Source organism: Marmota monax, unplaced genomic scaffold (genome assembly GCF_021218885.2).
Source record: "Marmota monax isolate L192 unplaced genomic scaffold, Marmota_monax_Labrador192_F-V1.1 WCK01_AAM20220418_F8-fsc00036, whole genome shotgun sequence".
Classification (NCBI taxonomy): domain Eukaryota; kingdom Metazoa; phylum Chordata; class Mammalia; order Rodentia; family Sciuridae; genus Marmota; species Marmota monax.
This window is the reverse complement of record NW_026694491.1, coordinates 8,738,240-8,766,139: the sequence shown is the minus strand read 5'-3', so window position 1 is coordinate 8,766,139 and position 27,900 is coordinate 8,738,240. Positions and strand designations below refer to the sequence as shown.

The 27,900-nt window shown below is 33.2% G+C and overlaps 1 protein-coding gene and 1 long non-coding RNA gene across 2 annotated transcripts in view; one reads left to right on the top strand and one right to left on the bottom strand.

The window, feature by feature from the left end:
• Positions 1-103: 103 nt before the first annotated feature.
• Positions 104-27,441, top strand: LOC124075767 (uncharacterized). The gene is made up of 4 exons (XR_009224472.1): positions 104-1,026; positions 1,965-2,091; positions 17,909-17,972; positions 20,362-27,441. It is a non-coding gene; the product is annotated as an uncharacterized LOC124075767 (long non-coding RNA).
• Positions 1,388-27,900, bottom strand: part of Epyc (epiphycan) — a 33,079-nt gene continuing 6,566 nt past the window's right edge. Inside the window, exons 2-6 of the mRNA XM_046419366.2 lie at positions 12,748-12,922; positions 8,738-8,896; positions 7,476-7,678; positions 6,861-6,956; positions 1,388-1,862 (exon numbers count right to left, since the gene is read on the bottom strand). Of these exons, the coding sequence (XP_046275322.1) occupies positions 1,692-1,862; positions 6,861-6,956; positions 7,476-7,678; positions 8,738-8,896; positions 12,748-12,922 (804 nt within the window). The 3' untranslated portion in view covers positions 1,388-1,691. The remainder of the gene's footprint in view (positions 1,863-6,860; positions 6,957-7,475; positions 7,679-8,737; positions 8,897-12,747; positions 12,923-27,900) is intronic.

Genomic DNA, 27,900 nt, shown 5'->3' with positions numbered 1-27,900 from the left:
ACATATTGGCACCATACTTTTAGATTGAATCAAGAAAATATTTATATACCTAAAGTGGATATATGTTAGAGGAGTATTCTCTAATTGTTACATTATAGAAATTTTGGATTTAGCTCCAGTAACTATAAATAATGACATACAGCAAATGATGTTGAGCAATAAGAAAAAAATCAGATAATTTAGATATTGTAAAGTAATTGATTGAAAAAGAGACAATTGAAAAAATAGGGTATTTTTAAATGTTTGAAGGTGCTGATAATTATCTCATTTTAACTATAATGTATTAATTCAGAAATAAATTATGCAGTGGTAGAATAGTTTGATATTAAAGTATTATAGTAAGGTAGTACAGAATCAGGTATCATTCCCACACTGTAGATGAAAATGTGGGTGTAATATTTTAAAGGAAATTTAGTAACATTTGTTAAAATGTAAAATAATAATATTTGACTCCAAATTCTACTTTATGTATTCTTACATGTGCACAAAATTATTTATTTTTAAGCAAAGAGAATTTTGACAGTTTTGATGGTTTTAAGTGCAAATACATATATTTCTGTAATGGAATTATGTATAGTTTTCAGAATCAGTAGAGTTGTGCTGATATGGAAATATCATCAAGAACTATTTTAAAATGAAAATAACAAGGTTCAGAATAGTTAGTAGTTAGTATCACTTGTACTTTAAATGCATGCTTTCATACACACACACACACACACACACACACACACGTGCCGTGGATATATGTATATTCAAGTGGCACATACATATATCTATTTGTGTACAAATGAAGATATTAACTTCTATATAAGTTTTTGTTTCTCAGGGAAAACTTTATAAGGGATACAAGAAGACATTATTTTCAGTAAGTGTAACTTAGTATTTTGCAGCTGAAAGGAAGCTCACACTTTATAGATATTTTTTTGTTGTGTTTCAGATACCGCTTGAGCCACATCCCCAGCCCAATCATGACTTTAATTTTATAGAAGCTCAACTCATCTTGCAAAGTATTCCTTATTTCCTGGTGTGATTATCATCTCTTTTCCATTTTCTATATTTTACTTTTTTGCAGACACAGAAATAGACCAAATAACCAGTCAGGTGGGCAAAAGTCTAAAACGACTTAACAGAAAATTTAAATGAAAATATCACCATTCAAAAACTGGAGTTATATGTATTATTTATGTATATAATTGGAGTATAACAGCTATTTTCCCACAAGGCCACTGTAATTTTCAAACATATTTATTATTTTTCTTTATGCTCTTTAACAAAATAGGAGAAAGCATGTGTTAGTGAAAACTAAAAAAGTAATAGAAGAGTTTAATGAAAAAACATCTAAATTCTAGCTACATAGCTAATGTTCAATTTAAAAATTTTCTTTATTATATACTTAATTTTGAATTAACATATGCATTCCTAACACTTGCAAGTTATAATTGATTTTTAAGAATATCTATAAAATTGGTTCTGTCATTTAGTTTTGCTCTTTCTGAATAGTTTGTAGGTTTATTCCTTATCTGATGTTTTCTTAAATTACTAAATTTTCATCATATATTAACACTTTGAGTTGCATTTTGTGTAATCATATCAGCTTTTGGAATGCAATTTGAAAGTTTCATGCTGAGCTTTGTTTCTGAAGAAAGCAGAAAAAAATATTTTGTTGTGATGAGCATCATAATTATCTGAAATCACACAAGGCTCCCGATGGGCAAACGAGGTAGACACATGTATGCCTGAGGAGTTCTGCTCAGGTTGATAGGGTTTCCATCCAACCGAATGTCCTCTAGTGCCTTACGGATGTAAGTCAGATTTTTAACATTGCAGAAGGTATCTTCATGCATCTCCAGAATGTTATTATTCTAAAAAGATGAAAATAAATAATATATTGCATATCATTAGTATTGATTGATATCATAGTCTATTTTGCCTCACCTTTGTTTTTATTCTGTTCCTTCCCTCAGTAAAATGTACATATTATGCAGTTACTATATACAAGCACTTTCTGAGGAATGAGGATGCATCAAATAACAAAGGAGATATTCTCTTGTCCTCATGGAACTTATACTTTAAAAAGGATGCTATAAGTAGGTAAGAGCAAATTTTTAAATAAAATTTTTTTCCCAAAATGATGAGTACTATGAAAAAAGGTGAAAAATATATTCTCAGAAGTATCAATTGAACTGAGAATAGAATGACTAGAAGACATAGGAGGAACCAAGCAAAGGAAATTCAAGAGAATATGAAGTTCAAAATCCTGAGGAGGCAGCATGGAATGTTATTCTTAGCATTTTACCTTTAAGTCAGCTGGGCTGAAGGTAAGTAAAGGAATGGGAAATAAAATAACAGGAGGATGCTCAGGGCCCAGGACTGAGTTTTTAAAATAGTTTTATTGAATGTATTTCATATTATCTACACTTAAAATGTTCACTTGTATGATTTTTAATATATTCACAAAGTTTCACAACCACCACTTCAAACAAATTTAAAAACATTTTCAAGATTTAAAAAGAAATGTCGTGTGTGTGTGTGTGTATGTGTGTGTGTATGTGTAGATTTTAAAACGTGTTGCAGAAATACTTTGTCAAAAGTTTAGTAGATTTATAAGGATTTGTTGAATTCAAAATCTGTTGCCCAATTTGGGGAGCATTTTCATCTTAATATTAAATCCTCTGATCCACCAATATAGGCCCATTTATACTTGAATCTTTTTACTTCCAACAATGTATTATAATTTTAACATGACATGGCTTGTACTTCTTTTTTATATTTATTTTTACGTAGTTAAAATTGTGATTATTATAAACAAATGTTTCTTAATTTCACTTTCAGATTATTTATTGCTTCTCTACAGAAAAACAATTGATATTTTATGTTGATCTTATAACTTGCCACTCTACTGAACTCATTTTCTAGTTCAATTTTTATTGGATTCCTTAGGATTTTCTGTGTAAAAGATCATGTTATTCGAAAATATCAAAACTATTTCATTTCTAATATGAATGGCATTTTATTCATTTCTTGTATTTGTTTTTCTTCATTGGTCTAGCCCATGTTTGAGGTGCATGTTTAATAGAAGTAGAGAGATTAAACAGTATTTTAAACTTCTCTTGTTTTTAATCTTAGGGGGGATATATTCAGTATTTCTCCATCAAATATAATGTTAGCTGTGGATTTTTTTTACAGATGTTCTTTATTTAATTGAGGAAGTTCTATTCCTAGAAGCTTTTTAATGATTTTGTAATAAAAGGGTGCTGTAGTTTATCAAGTGGTTTTTATGCATACATTGAAATAATTATGTTCCTTTTATCCTTTATTCTATCAATATGGTATATTACATAGTTCCATTTTTAAAAACTGCTTTGCATTCTACTTAGTTTTGTTGTGTATTCATTTTTATCACTTGGTGGATTCTGTTTGTTATATATTACTGAGAATATTTGTATTATATTTATAAGGTATATTGGCCTATATTTTTCTTTTCCAATTATATCTTTGACTGGTTTTGTTGTTGAGGTAACTCTGGCCTCATAGAATCGGTCAGGAAATGTTCCTTCATTTTTTATAATTTGGAATAGTTTGTAAAATATTGGTATTAATTATTTAAGCACTTGATACAATTAATCAGAATCATATGTGATTGGACTTTTCTCAGAAAATCTTCACAAATAGCTGTGTTCATATATTTTGCTTTTTATATATTGATTCAGAATTGCTGTTTATTCTTTAGTCAATTCTGTGTCTTTTTTGAGTTTTTCCATTTTATTGATCCAATCTGTTGACATTTATAGTTGTTCATAGTATTTCCTATTACTCAATTTCTGTAAGATTGGTAGTAGTGTCTCCTTTTACATTCCTGACTTTATTAATTTGAGATATTTTTCTTGATAATTGTAGTTCAGCTATTAGATAGTACTGGTACTTGAAATTCAACCCAGAAAATGTTTTTGCCAGAAACTTCAGTTTTAATTACTATGCTTTCAGCTGACCAAACATTTCCAACTTTTAGTTTTGTTTATTTTCTCTATTATTTTTCTGTTCTTTATTTATTTCTGCTCTAATTCTTGTTATTTTTATCTTTTTTGACCAATTCCCTCTACTTATTCCAGATGGAAGAGCTGGTTTTTCTTAATAATCATTCAAGGCTAAACATTTTCCTTTATGCACTGCTTTAACTTCATTCCATAAGTTCTAATATGTTGTTTTTATGTTTTTATTTTCTCAGATATTTTCCTAACTTCCTGAGGATTTCTTTTTTGAAACATTGTTTAAGGAAAATATTATTTCATATCCAGATGTCTGAAATTCTCAAGTTATCTTTGAGATTGGTTTTTAATGTAACTCTTTGGAATCAGAAAATATTTTGTGTTATTTTTAATTCTTTTCAATTCATTGAGATTCATTTTGTGGTCTGTTAGTGTTTTATCCCAGGATATATTCCTTGTGCACATTAAAAGAATGCATATTATGGGGTGGAATGTTCTGTAAATGACTGTTAGTCAAATTGGTTTTTAGTGTTGCTTAAGTCTTCCATTTATTACTGATCTTCTAGATAGTTGGTCAGTCAAATTGATTTTTAGTGTTGCTTAAGTCTTCCATTTATTACTGATCTTCTAGATAGTTGGTCAGTCAAATTGGTTTTTAGTGTTGCTTAAGTCTTCCATTTATTACTAATCTTGCAGATAGTTGGTCTTTCCATTGTTGAAAGTAGAATATTGAAGTATCTATTTGTGTCTTCATTTCTGATAGATATCATTTGATGAATTTTAGGGTTCTTTTGCTAGGTGAATGTGTGATTCATCATACCTTCTTAGTGTATTAACCACTTTGTGTTATAATATATTTATGACTAATTATACAGATTTAGTGTCTGTTAGTTCTACTGTTCCTTTGATAGGTTATAGACATGTTGTAAGTAAAACTTATGCCTCACATTTAAGTTTTAATCATGTACCAGTAATTGCAATACTCACTTTATAAACTGTATCTTATTTAATCCACCCAGCCTTCCTACACAATATATTATCTCTATTTCAGATAAGAAAACTCAGAGGCAGAGAAGTTCAGATATTAGATAGTACTGGTACTTGAAATTCAACCCAGAAAATATGGTTTTGCCAGAAACTTCACTTTTAATTACTATGCTTTCAGCTGACCAAACATTTCCAAATGCATCAAAAGATAATTTTTATGAGTATTAAAAGTGCATGTAGATTGGACACAAGAGTAATCTAAATTAAAAACAGCTATATTCTTGATGTTGCTGAAGTAGTCTTTATAGTGAAATATTTTAAAATGTGTACTTTTACCTTTCAAAACGTCAGAATGTGAAAGTAAAGACTAGTAGTTTAAAACTTCATATCATCTTGTACATATAAGCACACTAAATTCAAATATAACATCAGAGATTTTGATTACTTTATAGGGTCATTATCATCTCAGACATTAGCAATAATATTTAATTAATAATTGGAAAATAAAATTCAAAATTTATTTTGAGGCTTCCCTTGAAAAATCATACATTTTATCACAAGGCAAGAACTCTTAATATATACAGAAATACACCTTTCAAGAGGGAAAGAAAGAAAGTACAGTCATCCAGAAACAGAATGAGGGCAAGAAAGAATATACATTAAATGATATTGATTATAGAAGAAAATGATTAGACAAACTGACAAAAGAGAAAAATATAGAAGACCAAAACAGATATGCACAAATACCCTAAAATGTGGAAAGATTATGTAAGTATATATGTATATGATATACAACACACATATATAATAGATAATATATATTAATAGAAAAAAAGAAAGAAATGGAAGTAAATATTTATAGAATCCATAGAGAAAAACACAAGAACTAGACACTTATTCTTGCATAGCAAAATTTCTTCTTGGAGTGGTTTATGCTTTTTGTGCTGAAAATTTAATATTGGACTATGACATTTATTTGAGCATTTAATGGATGTCTTCTCTGCACATTTATCCTATGGAACAGATGAAATTATGAAAGAGTATTGATTATACTGTAGAGTAAAAGTCATATGTGAATAAGAAATAATTTATTTTTAACCAAAAATGTTTCATTACAGCAAATTTTAATCACTTAGATGAAAATGAAGTATATTTAGAAACTATTAGATCATAATGTTTTGCAAGTGTGTTTTCACTCATCCCTTCAAAGATCAAATATAACATAATGGGAGTAAAAATAATCCAAACTTTTAATTATGTTAGTTAAAAATGAAAGAAAAGTACCAACTATTCTTTTTTATGCAGAGAAATGGATGTTTGTGATTTCTGAGTGTATGGGAATGCCTAAGGATTGAATTTAATATATTAAATTTAAAAGCTAAAATTCACATTTTCCTGAAAAATAGAAGTCAGCTTCAATTTTTCTTTCTCTCTTTTCTCTTCCATTTCTAATCCTTACACATTCCTTTGTTCAAGGTCAACCTCAGCAATGTAATGAGACCTTGTCTCAAAATTTAAAATAATAATAATAACAACAAAAGGCTGAGATTTAGCTCAGTGATAAAATATCCTTGGGTTCAAGCTTTAGTACTGGGGAAAAAAAAAAAAAAAGAGGAGGAGGAGAAGGAGGAGCAGCAGTAGGACCACATAGAAATCAAATGGGATAGATAGGGCCATGGATGTGTAAATACTTTGTGTTCAGATATAGGACACATTCATTTTTTTTTCTTCTAATTGTGCTCTCTAGGAAAAAAAAAAAAAAAAGGTAAAAAAAAAATCACCAGAGAGTGTCAACAGGCCATTCGGGACAGATTTTTGTGTCCTGACTTCCTTCTATTTGGTTTTCTCTATGGAGCTTTGAGGCTCACCTTACTGTCAGAAGCCTACCTGGAGATGAAGGGCTCGCAGGTTTTCTGGGAGTGGTAGAGGAATGTGGTCCAAGTTGTTATCAGTGAGGTAGAGATGGTGGAGTTCATACATATCCTGAAAACAGTCCAAACAAAGGGACTTAGTAGAAATTAATGGTGTCACAGCTGTACCCTTCATTCCCTCTCCAGGCAACTGTTGCTAAAATAGCATGTGCCTATTCAGGCCTTGTTAGCTGAGGTGGTAGGAGATCCAGTCAAATTTTAGAAAAATTGGCTGTGAGCAAAGATTTCTTTATGAAAATTGAGAGTGTTTCTCCATCTCTAGGAAGAACCTCTCTCTTGTCTGCTTTTCTCAATTTAAGCAAGGTAGTGATTCCCATGGAAGACATTCTACAGTGAGACTTTGAGACACAGCAAGACTTGTCTTGATTTTATAGGCATGGAGAAATAGCATTTCTCTCCAACACAAGCCCAAAACTTAGACAATATTTCATCTCCTCCAGCCAAACACCCTTGAAGAGCTGAGGCACCACCACACAGGCCAACTGATTTCAACTCTTATAGGAATAAAAAAGATATTGACAGCAAAAGAGATGGGAAGATAAAAGTTCTTCATATGAAACCTAAAGCCTACTTTAAATGCTTCTTGCTTGATCCCTTTCCTTCCAAGTCTATTGTTGCTAATATCAATAAATGTCAAAGTGGTTGGCAGTTCTGGGAGCTGCCTTATTTTGTTGTCACGCAGGACAAGTTCTCTCAGTTGAGGCAGCTTTCGGAATGCATCTTCATCAATCTCAGATATTAAATTTGATGTTAGATCAATCCTTTTTAAATCATCTAGATGAATAGAAAGAAGGAAGTAATCAAATTATCTTGAATATGATTTTCCTCAAGTAAAATATGAATGTAAAATTTCCCACATATTAAAAGTGTAAATATGAGCTGAGCATGGTGGTACAGGCATCTAATCCCAGCGGCTCCAGAGCCTGAGGCAGGAGAAGGTTTTCAAATTCAAAACCAGCCTTAGCATAAGTGAGGCTCTAAGCAACTCAGTGAGACCCCATCACTAAATAAAATACAAAATAGGGCTGGGGATGTAACTCAGTGATTAAGTGTCCCTGAGTTCAACCCCCAGCACCCGCCCCCCAAAATGTAAATGTGAATTTAATTAGTAATAGAGAGTTAAAAACATAATTATCTCTCTACTTATTTTATAAAACTTGTTTGTTTCCTCCAAACACAATGTGTATTCATGTGCTTATAAGAAATTTTGACTTTAGCAATGAGATTTACATGTTATATTTAAAATAACTTTTCTATCTCTTTACTCTTCAAAAACTTTTGATTTTACTACTAATGATGTTTTTTCTCAGTGAAGAGTGTCAGATATTCTAATAGCCAAAAATACAGGCATTGAAAAAAATCTTCAAGTGATTAAAATGTTTTACAACGACAAGTACAGAAATTCTTCTAAGTTGGCAACAACCGTAAAGTCAGAATTTTGGCTTGCATTCATCAATCACAAAACTACTATGCTTTAATGGAAGCTTTGCCAAAACCACCAAATCTTCGTAAATACACAGCCATGACATTTTATTCTTAATGTCACAATGAAATACATTCTAGCATATAAATATGATTACTCATGATTTATATTTAGTTGAAAATGGCTCACTTGAAAATATTAACAACTATATAGTTTTATAATAGCCATTAGTTATTCATTTTTATTATCATTATTAAAGTAATCTCTCAAATATTTAAATGGGAAAAATAATTGACTTATGAGTCATATTTTGGCATTCAACTTTCATTCTCCATGCCTACATTTTATATTATCAAAATCATCAGGGAAGTCTGAAAAGAAAAGAAGGACATTAATGCTGTCATCCATACTTAGGCTTGCAAAGTCATTTTTGTTGATCTTTTTAATTCTGTTAAAGCGAGAATAGAAATAGGCAGTCTTCCTGGGCAGTGGAGGAATAGCATCAAGTTCATGGTCATCACAGTACACTGTGGTGCTTATACAGGTACACAGAAGGCAGGTTGGAAAGTCTAAAAGGTAAAGGTAAATAATTATATGAAAGTAACTATTTTTTCCCCAATAACATGGTTAATTATATTTAGTAAACAAGATTAGAATCTCACACAGACCATTATGTTCCATTTTATATTTTCTCTCATAATTTTATATAAAGGGAATATTAAAGTCAAGTATATCAATTAAAGCTGTGCCCAACATATTTAAAGTATATTTTAAATTATGGAGGATTTGAAGAGTATTTTTTTAGGTAGTGGGCATTTGCCAAATATTTATTATTTATGAAATTAAATTTAAAGACCTCTCTTATAGAATACCAAAAGTCTTATTATCCACTTTTCTAACTGTGAGTAGGAAGTAATTATGTTCTAATTTTTTTTATTTCTTTAAATTATAGTGAATTTTATATTTATTAGAAATTCTATTTTCAAAATATAAAGATTATATTTTACAAAGTTAAAATCACATATAATATTTGTATTAGAGTTTGAATTCCATATTTAAGTATCCCGTTGAAACAAACGTGCTGCAAAAAAAGATATAATAATTAATATTTATTCATTCGATACATATTATTGAATCCTTTTTGTGTAAGTGGCACTGTTCTAGCTGGTGAAATAATGGTAAGCACAGACACAGTTCTATTTTATATCTGCTATGTGAGATGAATGTTAATAATACAAACAAGCAAGATTATAATGGCAATGAATGGGATGAAATGTATGAGCAAAATCTAGGATGATTTGCCCTAGTGGGGAGTAATGGAACGAGGTCTTGGAGGAATAATAATTGACTTGAAACCTGCAGGAAGAGAAGGAATTGGCTGTGCAGGAAGGGAGGGAAGAGTATGCCAGGCAGAGGAAGCATCATGTGCCAAGTCCTTCCACTTCGGAGAGACTGAAAAATGGTCCACGTAGGCACAGCTCAGAGAACAAGGGAATAGGTAGGCCATACTATGCAGGGGCCTGGTAGGTTGTGTTGCAGGTTTTATTCCTTATATTAAGGGTGATCAGGGGCATTATGCAAACTGATTTGCATGTTTAGAGATCATTCTACATGAAAGTGTGGTGGAAGACTGAAGCACAGCAGACGGGAGAGTGAGCAGAGTTGTATTCTACACAAAACATGATGGTAGCTTAGAAGAGTGACTATAAGGAAGGAAACAGACCCGAAGATGGCTAGGTTGTGTTATATCTCAACACACTGGCCAATATATGTCTGTCTGTCTCTCTCTGCCTATCTATCTATCTATCTATCTATCTCTATCTCTATTTCTATCTGTCTCTCTCACTGCCTCCCCTCCTCTACTGTTTGTTTAGTAGCTGTGTAGAGAAGGCCACACTTCTTAAGGAAATAGAGAAGCTGTGACAAGCGGGATGGATGAAACTCGGGGAAGGGCACTATATGGGGCCACCTGGACAGATGTTTGAAGTAAATGAAATCATCAAGAGTCTAAGGCTGCTGAGATGTCAGTGAGTTATGGACTGAGAATTGTTCTTGGATTAGCTGTTACAGTAGTTATGAGAGACTTTATAAAATATGTTGAGTGATGAGGTTGGAAAGAAGATGGTGGTTTATTCATGAGGACGTTGGAGGGAAGAGAAAAGTGACAGCAACTGTAGATAATGCTCTTGATGTTTGTGGTATAGGATAAGGAATGAGAGTAGATGTAAGAAATATTTGGACTTCTTTGGATGCAGGGAAGTGATTAAAGTGGTAGGGACTAGAAGGAAAAGTTCCCAAAAAGCAGAGGTAGAATATCAAAGGGATCCTGAGGGAGAAGTGGGAATGGTATTGAAAGTACAGTGGGAAGATCTCGCACATGTGGGAGGATAGACAGGTCCTCAGTTCTACTAGGAGTAGAGGGAGGTAGGCTATACAGATGTTGTCCTGGAGATTATAAATCATCAGACAGAAACCCCATGGAGCTTGAAACCTGCAAGAAGAGAAGGAATTGTAATCTTAAGGTAGAAAAACATCTTATAATAACCCCAGGAATTAAAAAAAAAATTTAACAATGGAAAGTCAGAACAAATTCCTTCAAGGGGGAGCTGTAAAATATTTGATAGTTGCTAATTTCTCCAATCAGTATACATTAACATTTTCCACTTACCACATTTTTTTAAAGTAAGGCATTTGATTTTTTTTTAATATTTCTTGGCCTTGCTAATTTATCAATAAATGCTGAGGGTAATTCATATATAGTCACACCTGTTATAACTTAATTTTGGTTTTTCCACTCACAGTTTCAGCCTATATGGATTTAAAATATTCCCACAGAAATTATTAATAGTAAAATATATTTAGATTTTTTAATGTTCTAAATATTCACTAGTATGTAGTGTTTCTGAAAATCTTCAAAGAGATCATGTACATAAAACACCTTAAGTGGCTGACATATAGGAAGCATTTGATAAATGGTCACTTTTTATATTACTTCTTAGTGAAGTAGTGTTTAGGAGTTAAAAACTCGTAGAGGCAGAGAGTAGTACAGTAGTTACCAGGGATTGATGGGAGAGGGGAGGGGAATGAGGAGCTTCTCAACAGCTGTAAGGTTTACTTAAATAGGATTAGTAAGTGTAGAGATACGCTGTGTGTCTAGTACCTGTACTTAACAGCACCATATTGTACACTGAGAAATTCATTAACAGTTAAAAAATGAATCTACCCCTCTATCAATAAAAGAATATTGTTAATAACTACTATTTGGTGGATATATCAGAGGCTACAACTCTATAAGGTCAATTCTATTACTTATTAAATCATTTTTAACTGAGAAAACTAAGGCATAAAAACACTGAATGCCTTGCTCAAAACTGGATATAGAACAAGTTGCAGGACTGGGGTTTAAATGCATGTAACCTGGACAAGACACTCTCAGTGCACTGCTTTGAATCTTGCCTTATGTCATTATGTTCTCCCCTCATTTCATCTCCCAGTGTACTTGGTACAGGCTTTTCTCAAAACACTTGTGAGACTTGATAACATTTATGTCTGTCTCCCTGTACTAGACAGACATATGTGTGAGAACAGTGGCCATTTAAAATTAATGTACAGAAACCCTCAACCCTTTCTCATTTTTTCCCACAGTCCCTCACTACAGAATTCTGTGTAAAATCTTTCTGGTGTGAGTTCTCTTGAGGAAAACCTTCTCATTAACTAAAAGTGAATGGTTCCACCTTCATGTCATTGTAAGTGGTGTCTCATGTTATGGAATGTTTCACTATCTTTTCCTCTCTCTTGTTTCCTAGAACTGAGTTGAGGAGAAAAAGCCTCTTTTCCAATAGTAAAGAATTCCAACAGTCTGGCTTTAAACACAGCATACCAAGAGCTAGGGGGCATGTGGCAAGTTACTATCCTGAGTTACCAGTTTCTTCAACACTAATGAAATAAGCAATGCCAGCATGTCCACAGAGGCAGTAATAGTCAAATGGGACAATATGAAGTGCTGAGCATCATGTGTGTTCAATTAGTGCAAAATGTTATTATTATAGTTTTTATCACCATCATCGTGACCTTATCACTCTGAACTGCATTGACTTTAATCTCAGAGTCATAGGTTTCATCTTGCTAACCCAGTACTCTTAGAAATGCATTCCACAACAAAGGTTTTCACTTATGATGCCAGACAAATATTTCCATCCCAAGTGTTTTGTTATTTGATCCTTTCCTTCAGGCTAGAGATGAATGATTAAAAAAAATATTTTATATTTGAATAGGAAATACATGTATAACTCTTGCTTCAAACTTGGTCTATCTCAGGCTTTGTCCTTGGGTCTTCCAGGCTCCCTGTTAAGTTGGATCTCGGCAGTTTTGATAGATGATAAAGTGTTCTCAATTATAATTCAGCATTGATATACCCAACCTTCATTGGTATGGGGGCCCAGAACCCCTGTGAACTCTGGCTCCTGTGGGGAAGAGCCATCAATCAGCCTAGGGGTGGATTCCTCCTCTCCTTCCTCCTCCTGGAACTCTCCTGGCTGTGGGGCTGGAGTAAGGAGCTCTTTGTTCCCAGATGGCATCACTGTGACTCTTTCAATCTGTGAAAAAGCAGAATTTCATCAGGTAACCAGTCATCCCTGATGCAGACTCAAATTTCAGATTTGTCCATCCTTGCCACCAGATGTCACTGGTGTCCTAGGGTTCAGTGCCTTGTGCCCAGCCATCTCCTTGGGAGAGCACATTTGGTTCTGCTAGTGTTGTTTTTAATTAATTTTGTTCCTTAAATTCTAGAAATTATTTCCAATACCTTTCTTTGTTTTTGTTCTTCATACTCTTTCTTTTCTTTTAATATCTTATGTTTGTTCATTGGTTTCATAGGTTTAAAAAACTCATTTCATTGTTTTCTAATAATACATAGCATTATGAGACTGAATTACTCTTGTGAATGATTCAGATTAATACAGAAGTGTGCAAAGTAAAATTCAAAAGTCCCACTTCATTCCTCAGCCCTAATTCTACTCTCTAGAAGATAATACCTAATAAGAATTTGAGATGTATTTTTCTCCTTTTAGACCTTTAGATGAATGATTTTTTAAAATCTATTTTATATTTGAATAGGAAATACATGTTAACTCTTGCTTCAAACTTAGTCTATCTCAAGGCTTTGTTCTTGGGTCTTCCAGGCTCCCTGTAATTCGATTCCTAGATTGAAATATTTTCTTCCTTACCAACAATTTATATTTCCTCTGATGACATTTTACTAAAAAACATCCTTTCTACTAAAATAAAATGTATAGTGACAAGAAAACTATATGATTTGATTGTGATATCTGTTTCTCACATTCCTTATATTATTTGAATAACAAGTACTACAAACAACATATTATTATATTAAACTTTACCTTTCTCAGATCTTTGACAATAGTCATCATATATAAAATTGCAAAAATATTTAGATTTTGTTCATATTACACTTGCTTTACTTCCTTCTTTACTGAAATATTTTATGTAATGAATTCTTGCTTGTAAGAATAGTGTTTGTTTTATCCATTCCTCTGTTGAAGGATGCCTAGGTTGTTTCCTTAGTTTGTCTGTTGTGAGTTGAACTGCTATAAACATTGATGTGGCTAATTCATGATAGTATGCTGATTTAAAGTCCTTTGGATATAAACCTAGAAGTAGGATAACTGGGTCAAATGGTGATTTCATTCTGTTACCTGAGGAAACTCTATACTGCTTTCCACAGTGGTTGCACCAATTTGCAGTTCCTCTAGCAATGCATGAGTGAACCTTTCTCCCCTCATCCTCGACATTTATTTATTATTTAATATTTATTGTTAGTTGTTATTCTTTATAACTGCCATTCTGACTGAATGAGATATAATTGCAGTGTAGTTCTTTTTTTTTTGTTAGCAGTGTAGTTCTAATTTGCACTTCTCCAATTACTGTAGATATTGAACATATTTTATATATTTTTGACCATTCATATTTCTTCTTCTGTGAAGTGTTTGTTCAGTTCCTTTGCCCATTTATTGATTGGGTTGTTTATTTTTCTGGTGTCAAGTTTTTAGCATCTCAACTCACAATAGCCAAGCTAAGGAAACAACTTGGATGTCCTTCAATGGATCAATGAACAAAGAAAATGTGGTACATATACCTGATGGAATATTACTTAGCCATAAAAAAGAATGAAATTATGGCATTTGCTGGTAAATGGATGGAACTGGGGAATATCATGAAATAAGTGAAATAAGTCAAGCCCATAAAACCAAAGGCAGAAATTTTTCTCTGATTTCTCAGTGCTAACCCAAAACAGGGGAAGTTGGGGAGGGGAATAATAGAAATAGATTGAACTGGACAGTGGGTAACAGAGGGAGAGGAGAGAGGAGGGGAATAGGAAGGACAGTAGAATTAATTGGTCATAACTTTCCTAACCTTGGTATTTGTATACACGGCAAGCATGTATATATACATTATGTATGACTACAAGTGTGGGAACCTAATAGAGTAAGTTATGCTTTATTTATGTATATGCTGCCAAAATACATTCTACTTTCAAGGATAATTTTTTTAAAAAGAATAGTGTTTGTATTTAGAATAAATCTTCACTTCCAGCAACACACACTTATCTTGATGTCTATTCCTTTGCCTTCTTAATACAAGTCTTCCACTATGAGGAGGTTGTAAACATGGACTGAGAATTTGCTGAAGACATTTGGGGTGACAATATCTAGCACTCATTCACTTTGTTCAGTCCATTGTCCTCATCCTATCCCCAGAAATCTCAGATTGTCCTTTGACCATGCCAACATATAAACTCTTGCTTCTTTGAATTTTATTTGCTTTCATTAAAAAGGCAATGCATATGTGTGTGTGTGTAAATTACTTTCTACAAAATAGTGCCAAAATAATGTGCAAACTATGACTTTCATTTGTAAGTAGTTACTTAATTAGATCAGATATTTTCTAATGACTGTAGATAACCATAAGATTTTTAGGAAAGTTATTATTTAGTATCATTGATGAAAGATTTGAATATGATATCACAAATAAAAGTAATACTTTTAAAGAAACACTAAACGTTCTTTTGTGCTCTCATAGAATCTATTTCAGCTTTCCCTACTCTGTATTGTAATGGTTCCACCAGTTTTATGCATATCTGAGTCTCTAAGTGGCAAACTCTTGAGGTGTCTTTATTCCTTGTACCTCTAGGCTGTAGCATAATAGGCAATCAACAAGTACTTACTGAGGTATATTTTTCAAAAGAATTTTCTTATCCAAGATATATTTAATTCAAAGCTCTATGCTTAACTTTAGAGATTTTGCTAAGAAGAAGCAATAAATGTGTGAATGCTTACTTTTAAACATTTAAAGCACAAAATCAAACCAAAAACAGACTATGCTGTATTTGATACTTTGGACACCATACATGAAGATAGTCTAAAACTTGGCCAGAAATCTCCAGCTGAGAAGACTGGGCGCTTCTCCTTAAACAGAGACACATGGTTTCCATCAGCAGGGTCAGGATGAGGCATATTCAGAAGGAATGGATTTGCAGAGAGACCAAAAGGAGGCTCCAGCAAGGGCGGAAATTGAGACAGATGTTTGATGGAGTGGAGGCAGCCTAAAGGGAGAAGCACATTCCAGACACGTTGCCTTGAATCTTTAACTTTGTAGGGAAAAACGTTTGCACATACTTTCTACAGATAATTGTTTTTCCACTGATTTGATGGGAAGCTGTAAGATCTCATTTGTCATCCAACATAATGAGGCTACACAGCTTTTGTGTTTATCAGAAACTGTTCTGTTCGTGCTTGCTTGAAAATAAAATGAACCTTTAAAACCAAGGAAAAAGAATGTGTTTTCAGTTCAGCAAAATTGCAGAACTGTAACCCCATTGTACTGTGCCCAGAGAGTCTTTTGCATTGCAGACACATTTATTCTTATTATGAATTAGAAGTTATTTGGGCTTCTGCCTTTTCCCCTTTTAACAATCTTCATACTGTGACATGAGTTGTGAAGCAATGCAAGCAAATCAAGCCAAGGAATCATGGCCACCTGTCTGTCCATGTGGCATATTTTTATGCTTACACAGTTTTATGCTGACACCTAAATCTGAACATAAAACCAATGACCAGAAAACATCTCCACGCTTTTTTTTTTTTGAAGCTACAATTGTGAATTCTCAAATATAAATAGAATTAACCCTCTTATATAAATTATCATGATTGGTTGAGCTTTTCCCTATCTTCTTTTCTTTACCTCTTTATTTTATTCTGAATTGCTTCAATGGAATTGACTTTTTAATCTATCCATTATATTTCTCTGAACTTTAGAAACATCATACAAAAAGGTTCTTACTACATATGACTTTAATATGCACTTGTAGATTAGACCTTGGTATCCTCAAGGTATGTTTGATTTGTTTGTGGTTTGCAGCAAATTGTTGTATTCTTAGTTTCTTGTTTACCAGGATTTAGAAATGTAATTCATGTCATGGGGTGGAATGTTTAGGAGCACATTATGTGTTCATGAAATAAGAAACTTATAGCCCAGAGAGAGTGACCTGGGCAAAGTGAGATCTCAGCAAATATAAGCCTAGTGAACTAATTGCCAAGAAAAGAAGTCCTCAGTCTCCCCACGCCCCCAACACCACCCACCTCCAGCTTTTGTACCATGCACAACTGGGACTCCACATAGGCAGCCCAATACTTCAGACCAATCTTCAGTAAAGGAAGCTGAAAAGACCTTGAAGAGTCTTAGACTGCATTTCTGTCCTCTAAAGAAACAAACTTTTTCACAGAAAATAATCCAGTTACATTTCTTGTATCATATTCTACCACGATTTGTATCAGCAATATTTATGTTCTTACCAATATTACTGAAAAGTATTTAAGAATTTCATTTTTTAAAGAATCAATGTTGTCTGTGGAAGAATCCCTATAAAAGTACTCAGCACCATTGTGACAATAATATTTAGAATTATTTTAGTTTAAAATAACTTGATCGGCTCCATTTATCCCTTAGCAAAAATCACATCTAAATCATCCACATAATCCTATCACTACCAGTAAGCCTACTTAATTTATTTGTCTTAATTTTAGAATGAAACTATGGAAAACTAACACATGCAGTAATAGCACCTCGGCCTGACTGCTTGTTCACCAAAGTCCCTGCAACATAGAATTCCTGTTGGACCATGTAGATCAAAGCCCTTTATTGACAATCAGCATTGTGTTTGAATTAATAAACCTCAATGTGGTTTATTTTATTAATTTTTTCATCTCAGCTGCTAATGTGCAGCTAGCTCAGTGCCCAATGAGGAGCTCAGTGAAATGTAATACGTATGTATGATAAAAAATATACTAAGAAGGAGTTCAAGTTAGCCAATTTGATTCCTACATTTATAAATATATAAGTGAATTTGTACATTATGGAAAGTTTGCCTGTCTTTAAATTATCTAATCAACCAGACAATGTCTATGGAAAGCTCTATGCTTAAGTAACTACCAATTGTCCATGTTACTTGTTGATACTATTTTCTAAATACTAATAGCATTATTTTTCTTTACATCATTTGCCAGTATCATCATAATCTAAATTGCCACCTTTCTTGCCTGGAATGCAGCAACAGTGACTTCCACGAAGGTAGGATATTCTCCCATGTAAATTGAGAATGAAGCTGTATAAAGACAAAACTGACCATGTCAACCCCACTGCAAATTGTTCAGTGCCTTTTTTTATTTTTCTTAATAATCACAAGTGACAATGACCTTGCATAACCACTATCACATCTTGGTTCAGAGGAAGGATACAGACTAAGTAAACTTGAATCTAGCCTAATCTCTGAGATGTTGGGCAAATTACTTTACATCCCTTGTTTTCATCAACAGAATATATTGAAGTCATGATAGTTTTGAGGGGAATCTTCTTGAGACATTGCAAATTTCCATTTGCTTTCTTCCCATTTATCACAGAAATTAGGTAAAGCTGAATACTGGAAGGTGAGAAAAGGTGTGGTAGAGAGAAAAAATATCCCAGAGGAGGCTAACCCAGTCCATCAGGTCCTGAATCTACCCAGCAGCTGACTGCAGAAACATGAGTGAGCTTAGTGCAACCCAGAAAACCAGAAGCACAAAAGAGCCTGAATAGCTGAACTATAGAAATGGGAACTAAGTAATTATTTTAAGACAATAAAATTTGGAATTATTTGTTATACAGTAAAATTTAATTGTTAAAGAATTTATATATACATATATATGTATATGTGTATACATATATATATATAATATATATATGATTATTTGATTAACATTTATCTCTCCAAGAAGGTAAATGTGATATTTTTTTTCTATTTCATCATTAAATTCTCAGCTCTTACCCCATTGTACCTATAATTATAGACTTCCTGATAAATACTGCCTTATCAGTACAGAAAATAATGTAATTTTTAATACGTTAAAAGGTTGCTTGTAATCAGAGTAAGAAAATATTATAACTAAAGGAACATGAAAGAGCAGGTGTGAAAATAGATTAGTTATGGCTCAGGTGTCTCCACATTTGCAGGTGAACCTTAATTGCAGGTACAAACATTGCATATGCAAAGGTGTGCTTTGACTTCCTTTGATAAAACTAGCTTTCAATCCACTGTGGATCCAACAATATTGATTAGGTTTGTTGCATATTCGAGGGGAAGATGGAACTATACATCTAGGACTAGAATCACTCCATTGTGCAACTCTAAGAGGCATCATTCATGTGGTTTTCTACATAAAGGGTGTTCCCCTGGACTGGTACAATGGACTTGTACAATATGCCTAAGGTAATGACCCCAACTTAGGACACCTTAGGAAGTACTAACTCCACACCCCATTAACAGTCCTTCCCTATATTTCCCTTTATTTTCTTCATATTCTCTTTGTCTTAACCATATTCCCATAATTTTGACTTTTTTAGTCAGAAATGGTAAACATTCTTTTAGTCTTTCCTTTGCTTGTATGTACAATTGGAAAATTAGACAATCCAGATAGCTCCTAAAGACAGAGAACGTTAAATCATGCATACACCAAAATCTTGTTAATTCTTTGATATTTGTTGATTAATGAGGATATAATTGTTCCTATCAGAGTAGGAAATGTACTGTATGTTTTAACGTAGATACACTTAAGATCAAGAATAGAGTCATCCCAACATCCCTAACCGAGAATCTGAAGTTAATTTAAGTTGTTCTTATGATGGAAAATTGATCTCAAAGTTACACCATGAAAGGAAATGACCCTTGCCAGGCCCATGGAAGCTATTTCTTAATGCTTGTCTCTAGGGCATTAGTGATGATAACACAGCTGAAGAAAGAAAAAGTAAACTGAAGAGAATGAAGCCTAGAAAAATTGGCTTATGGAAAAGTAGTTTGTTATTGTGGCCTGCACTGTCTGGAGGAAAGAAATATGAAATCTGTTGAACATGAACAATATACTAAGGATATCGTCTCTGACACAGAGAAGAAAGGCTTCACTGAAATTCATTCTGTACTCAGCCAAGTAAAATTCTACTAAATAATCCAGCTTTTCATATCTCTTCATTCTGAGAACAAGTGAAAACTGTCATATTTGGGAAATGCCTATTCACATGATAAATTCACAAGTAGACTTTACTGTTTGTACTTTATGATTAATATTATTCTTAGTTGTTACCATTCATAAACTAAAATCTTATCCAATCACAACTGATTGTGTGCATAGAATTCAGTTGCTAAACGTGAAGGCTAAAAACCCTACCAAGGCCATGTAGCCCTGGGGTATGGTACACTGGGCACTTGGTTGTTCCCTGAAATTGAAAAGTATGATAAAAATATGTTTTAATGTTGACCTAGGATGATTACAAAATACAATCAGAATCTATAATGACTTTATCTTATTTTTATGAGAAATGAATATTGTCTCAGAATGGAACTGCAGCTTGGTTCAATGTGATGGGTGAGAGAATTCCATTCCATCTTAGAATTCATCTAAATTACAGGTTCTGCTTTCTTTAAATCTAGGTTGGGTCATTTGGCGAGTTCTAGCCAACTGAATAAAACAGGAAATGATATGGCATATCTGGTCCAAGTCAGTGAAGAGCAAGTATACTTTTTCTACATTACTTCCCTTCCCTAAATCTGTTGGTGAAAGATACACTTAGACCATTGGACTTCAAGTGGACCCTGAAATCTGAAGTTGAAAATCGTCAAGTTACCATAAAAGGAGTTTGGATCTCTGAATGCCTACATGAAGCAAAGTAAAGCTGTTTTCTTTCCCTGGATAATCATGATTTAGAAAGATATAAAATTTTACTATGCTAAGTCACTGATATCTTGTAGTTATTACAGGTACTAATGTAACTTGTCTGAATATAGACACTTCTAATTTTTCTTTTCTTATCCATCTCCTAGTTACTTTGAAAGAATAATTTTTAATATTTTATGGGTTGAATTATGTAGTATATATCATTCACAGTAGAAAAAAACAAATGTACCTCTTTTTTTCTATATCTTCTCTGATTTCTCATCTATAAGTACTATTCTATGGTACTAGCTATTTGGAGTAGTATTTACTGAAATACTATACCACAAAGTTGAAGTCACCATTATTTTAATTCAGTTCTTAAATCTTATCACTTATGATTAATACTATTCTTAAGTTAAAATTAGTGAAGTTATAAAATAAATGTCTGCAAGTTGAATATAAAAATTAGTTAATAGATTTTGTTTATATCAAATAGAATAAAACCATTATAATATTTGATGTTGACTTGCTAGCATTATTATGTATTTAGGACACACAAATGATTTCTTTTTAGTTTTTTCTTCAATCTATCTCAATTTATGGATATTCTTCATAAATTTGTAAATATAAAATGTAATACTTCTTTGTATTAAATGTGGTGTTTGAGTGAAAAATTCAATTCAGAAATAATAGCTCACTTAAAGGTTTTATTTACTTATATCCTCAGTTTTGATCTCTTTGGGACCTCAGTAGTATGTGTGTGTGTGTGTGTGTGTGTGTGTGTGTGTATGCATGCACACATGTTTATTTTCTTATTCCTTTTCATTGTGTCAGAAAATGGCAATATTTCATTTCTAATTGCCCAGAACATTTTCAACTTCACTTTAATCCCAGATTTTTCAGCACTCCATTCGCCATCATCTCCTTAGGCTCTAGAAATTTAAAATGTTACTAACATCTTAGTTCTCTCAAAATATATTATCTATTTCTAATTGAATGTCTCCAAACAATATCAGTAGGGCACTTTGGCAAATGCTTTAGAAAAATTATCTAATAGTAGAGGTAGATCATGTTCCCTTTTCCACTTACTGCCCTTGTTCCTTAAGTAAGGATGCCAAGAGGACAATTTAGACAATTTATTGTAGGCTAAAATCAGTAACCTCATTAAGATAGGGGTAAAGGAAGGAGTCAGTCACAGTAATTGAAAACAAAAAGTTGGACTGAAAAACCAATGTATTTGGAAACTTCCAAACTTCAACTCTTATTTCTGATGGTGTAATTTAAAAACATTTTAAGTTTCAATCTTTCCAACTCTAACACAAAGCAAATTGTTCCTCCTGACATAGCCTTTACTGAGGCACAAAGTATAACAGAACAAAGAAAGGACTCTAGATAATAATCAGTCCTATGATACCATGAGGCAAAAGAAGGGTTATTTTACAAAGGGATCAGAATCTCTGCATTTATTGACTATTAGAAATTTTTGCAGTCATTAGCATGAAAGAAATCACCCTGCCAATGAGTGAAGATTGCTGAATAGTGATTTATTGGCCTTGACAACATTAGCCTCTGGGACCTTCCATTTTTCTTTATGGTACCTAAATTTACTGATCCCCTTCATTCTCTATTTTCTCTTTATATTTGTTTCAGATTCAATATAGTTATAGTGGAAGATTGTTTTTAAATATCCTAAATGCATTAGCCTTGATTTGTTTTCAGTTTTATGTCTTTAATCAGAGTTTTGTATCATAATTCCAAGGAGAATACATTTGAAAAAAATTCATCTACCCTTCTTACTATCTTTTAGATGCATGTTCCTTGTTTTTATTTTGTTGGGGTTTTGTTGTTGTTGTTTTGTTTTTGTGTGTGAAATGTGTCAAGGAATGGAGTATATACTATATATTTGCATGAATACCTTTTAACTCTTTATAACCCACCTTGAACATTAAAAGGGAGATTGGCATGATAGCACTGTCATTTTCTTTTTTGGTTCACCCTTCTGCATCTCTCATTGGCCATCTTGATATTACAAGCCAAAAATTATACAACCTGATAGATAAAAACAATCACCAAGCAATAATTTTTTTGAGTTATTTCAATACCTTTGTTAAGATGTGAATCTTAAACAACACAGGATAAGCCTCACTGTCTTTAGGAAACTCAAGGCAAGATTTACTAGAATTTGCCCTAGGGATGTAAGAAGAAGAATTTGGTGAATAAGGCAGATTCAATGGAAATTGCTCAGATTAATGGAGAACTAGGCAGGTCAATGGTAGTCCAATCCTGGACTAGAAATTAGACCAATGAGAAAATACATAGAAGAATTATCTTACTTAGATATATAAGAATTTCCTATTTTTTAATAACAAAACTTTTGGCACATTCTCAACTATACTTTCTCTAGAGAAGGTGCCACAAGACAACATCTAGAGTACTATATTAGAAGAACAAAGGTGTGGACCAAGAACACAAGAAAAAATGAAAGAAAGGAAGGCTCCTACCTAGCAAACAGTACTAGAAAAGTAAATGTCTGAATTAAGATGCATCTTAGGAATTTGTAAAAGTTCAGTTAAGTGACACTAAAGGAACAACTGAAGGAAATCAAACACAAACCTGGGTCTCATCCAGAAATATTCTGGTTTCAGTGTTCTAGGATGTGGATTAGGCCTTCAGATTCCTAAATGCTCTAAAAGTGATTCAAATATGTAGTCAAGGAAGAGAATAATTACAACAGAGAAGTGACTTATTCTACAGAATAGGATACAGGAGGGTAGAAATGCTAATTAAATGTTGGGACATAGAAATTCTTAGAAAAGACTTGATGAGAATGTGGTAGAGGGTTGTTTTTCACGAGTTCTCCCCAAGGCACTGACTTTAGAAATACCAACAGCATCTTTATTCAGGAATCTGCTGAGGTTGAATCCCTAACTGAAAAAAAAAAAAAAAGAAAACATGAAAAGTGGGATACATTTTTGGTACGTAGAATTCTTTAATTCCATCACAGGAGGCAAGTGTGAAAGCTATCATGTCCATCTAGAGAATGCTCTTGGCTGAAAGTTCTTGACCACGAGTCTGTCACCTTATAGAATACACACTCAATGCAGCTTCAGGTGCCAGAAACACAGGACTTGCCAGGAAATTGGGAATTCAAAGACTTGGGATATGCAGAAAGAAAAAGAATCTTCAGGTAAGATCTGGTGACTGGATTGTCACCATTATATATTTATACACTATTAGAAATCAGGAAGAATTCGAGTACTACTCTAAAAGAAGAGAAATAATGTTGTCGAATCAGGGTAGGGGGTTCCTAGTTCAGTGTTTTTCAATTAGGGTTGGTCAAAATGACCTGGAGCCCTTGGTAAATCACTGGTCACTGGGTACCATCTCTAGCTTCATTCCTTGGTCTGCAGTGGGACCTGAGTTTTGGCATTCCTAACTAGCTCTCAGGTAATGCAGGTCTTCCTGGTCAGGGATGACACTTAAAGAGCATTGCCTCTGTCCAAAACCCATACACTGAACAAACTTTGGGGAAGTCAAAATAAATGATGACACCGTGTTTAACCAAAGTTTGTTGAGTGTATGGGTTGTGGACAGAGGCAATGGATATGAACTGATCAACATCTGAATGAAGCTAAACCAAGATTTTTTGTGTGTGTCTTCTGATTTTCCTCAGGTTTCATAAAGTCTCTTCTTGGTTCTCTAGCTACACTATCTACTGGTTTCTGGGAATATAATTTTGCCTAAATGTAACTATTTTAGGGAATAAGGATTAATTTGTCCTTTATAATGATGAGGGTAGGGTTCATGTTATGGTAATATTGTGTGTATGGTTAAGGCTTCAAATACGAAGGTTATAGACAACTTGGTAATGAAGTAATACAATTTGTGTACCATTGAATGAACTATAACTGTAGGAATCTACTCAGATAGTAGTTACCAAAAGAATCCAGCTTGACCTAAGCACTAACTGAGATGCTCCAACTGAGATGAAGCAAAGGAATTGAGGAAGAGGAATTATATAGGCAAGAATTATATAAGGCAAGAAATCTAATTTTTTGCCCAAATCCTTTTAAACTTGTACAAAATTAGTATATTTGCAAGATGTATTAGTCTGTTTTTCATTGCTATAACAAAATACTTGAAGTTGAGTGATATTAAAGAAACAAGGTTTATTTAGTTCACAGTTTTGGAGGTTGAAAGTTCAAGAATAAGAGACCCTATATCCTTGATCTCTAGTGAGGTCCTAGAGGTTGAATGGTATTACACTGGGAGCATGTGCAAAAGAAAGAGATCACAAGGTGAGTCAAGAAGCCAGAGAGACCACAAAGGAACATATCCTGCATTTTTATAAAAATTTTCTTGTGACAACTAACCAAGGTCTCACAAGGACTGGATTAGTTCTTTCTAAGGGTAGCACCTTCAGTGATCTAACTATACTCCACTGGGCCTCACCTCTTTAAAGTCTCTCATGCATCTATCAACACAGGAACTCTTTTGAGGATATGCTCAAACCATGACAGGCATTAATCTGTAGTCTTTAGTCTGTCCTCAAAAACTTCATAGAGGTAGAGGTTAATTTATAAATCTGTGTTATCTTTACATTTCTGAAATTATAATGAAATATCGTTGTTTAGCATTTTATTTCATTGCAGAACTTCTCATAGGCTTTTTTTGTCTCGATATAATTGTATGTAGAACTTACACTGAAAGAATGAACTCTCAATCTTGTGGACAGAGAGGACTTTGAGATAGATTCATTGATGTGTTCTGTGATCTATTTCAAAATCTTCTGGAATCAAAATCTACATACTTAAGAATTGTGATGGTATGGGCCTGGGAACATGACTATCCTAAAAATGGTCTGATTTCCTCTTTTGGAAGGGAAAGCCCCTCTGGACTTAGTGGCTGAGCCTAATGCCTTGATAGAACATCGTCCTGGATAATACGGCGTCAAGGAAAAAGAATGACTATGCAGTTCATCTTCCTTTTTGGGCGAATTGCCTGCCTGCCAAGAACACATCCACCATGCATTAGATTTACTGGGACAGGTTTTGTCCTGAGACCCATGGTTGATCAGCACTTTCTCCCACTGATGGGAGTTTGATTTCTGGAGATTTCTATTGAGAATTCCGTACTAGCTTTGCACTTATGTCATATATTTCAAGCTAGCCTTTATCAATATTAAGGGGTATATTTTGAGATCTATTTGTCTGAGTTTCATTCATCTCAAACAATCCTGAAATGAGGCAAGGCATAGAGGAAGTATGTCTCTTAAAGTCTAACACTTATTTCCTAGAAAAACTTCAATATTATATGTATCTCTATGGGTCACAATATAAAACAGTATGCATTTTAATATGTGCCTGACTATTGGCTTCATGTTATGGTCCCAAATTTTATTTTTCCCTTGCTTTTCTTTCATAATTAATTTCCTTCTGTCATCTCATGATGTGATACAACATGTAATATATAATATAAAATATTATATTGTTGAGATATAATACAATATGGTATATAGTATTATACTTTCTCTGTCGTTTTATGTAATAAAACCATTGCATTCATATTTATATTTTTATCTTTATGTATTTGTGTATATATTACAGCATGTGTTTTTGCAAAGTGCCCTTAAATGCTATATTTAGAGAAGGTGGGAGATAAACACACAAGCAAAATTCTTCATGTCTCAGATTAGATATCATGTCCTTGACTAATGAGAGATGCAGGGACACAATTCCCCAGCATGCATATTTTGAGTGAACCCTTATAAACATTCCAATACATAATTATATCTTGCTTGTGTATGTGCATTTTACATGTATCATTTTCCCATTTCCTCCATTGTATTAAAACAAAGACTAATAGACTGAGAGTAGAGAATAATAAGAGGAACTTGATCTAATGAATCCACCCCAAATCCTGGCTCTCAGCAGGAGATTGCTAAGTTCTAAACTGAACCAAAACACAAAGGGAGGTTCTCTTTCATGGTGGCTAAAATCCCACCCCATCCATTAAGGCATTTGTCATCACCAGTGTGTAAGCTTCAGTGGCTGTTAATTGAATGATTCCACTGGAAAGTTACTTACATATTAAAGCAAGCCCTGTATTAAACAGCTAGCATTCTTATCTTATTTAATCCTTAAAAAGTGTGTTATAAATAGGAAGCCAAGGCTCAAAGTGGTTGTATGACTTGTCTGAGGTCACACAGTTGGTGTGATCCGCTTGGACCCACATTTACAGACTCTGATTCCAGAGCCTGTGTTACTCAGCACTGTGACAGAAGGTTTCCAACAAAGAAATGGATTACACCCCAATGCAATAGTTTTTCCTGCCATTCTGTACATTGTACACGTTAACAGTCTGCTTGCCCAGGCAAAGTCAGATTTAGAAATAAATATCTTCACCTACTTATTTAGTTGAGGACAACCATCATGCCAGTAAAATTCCTGACCAGTATGCTCAAGTCTTTAGCAGATAACATTAAATAAATAAATAAATAAATAAATAAGTACTTAAATAAATAAATTAGAGGTCTGTTTTCCATTGTATTTATTTATTATTGGGGGGAAAGTATTTGAAACCCTTTGTATCATTTGCAGGTTAACTTAAGTACAGACCAAGGTTTTTCTTAAAGTAATGAAATTTTGAATTTAACTGTTTTTCCAAGTTGTTTTACACAGTTGAATATTCAAGTCTTGAAACTATTCCTCATTGTTACCATTGTATCAACAATTGGCTTTGAAGCTGTTAAAAGGCTCTATACTATTCAGCCAAGGTTACTAAAGGTGTACTCTTATGAGTTTTGCATGTGGCAAGTAATTATGTTAAGCACATGGAATTCTGCTTTAAACATGAAAGTGGTGCTCAAATTTATTTGAGTGATCTATATTAGTGATTTAAAAGTATGTGGCCATGAACACCTGGCCATAAAAGTTGTATTTTATTTTCTATTTTATCTTGAAAATGGAAGAAAAGAAATGTGTTTGGCAAAGATTGTGCCCTATTTCTGACAAAACCACATAAAGTTTTGAATGACCATCTTACCTCTCAAATAGTCTGACAGCTAAAGGATCTTTCCATATTGTATCAATTAAAATCACTTGAAAATTGCTGTTTTCTGATTGCTAGAAAGTATATTGCATAATTTCAGAGAAAATAAATGTTAATATTGGAGACAGTTAAGAGATGTCAAAATTACAGGGAAAAAAAAAGACAGAAAAATAATGGAGGCTTTAAATGTCAAAGTCTGCTTTGGAGTGAAAAACAAATATATCTGGCCTAAATTTTACTGTGAAACTGACTAGCTGAATAATCTT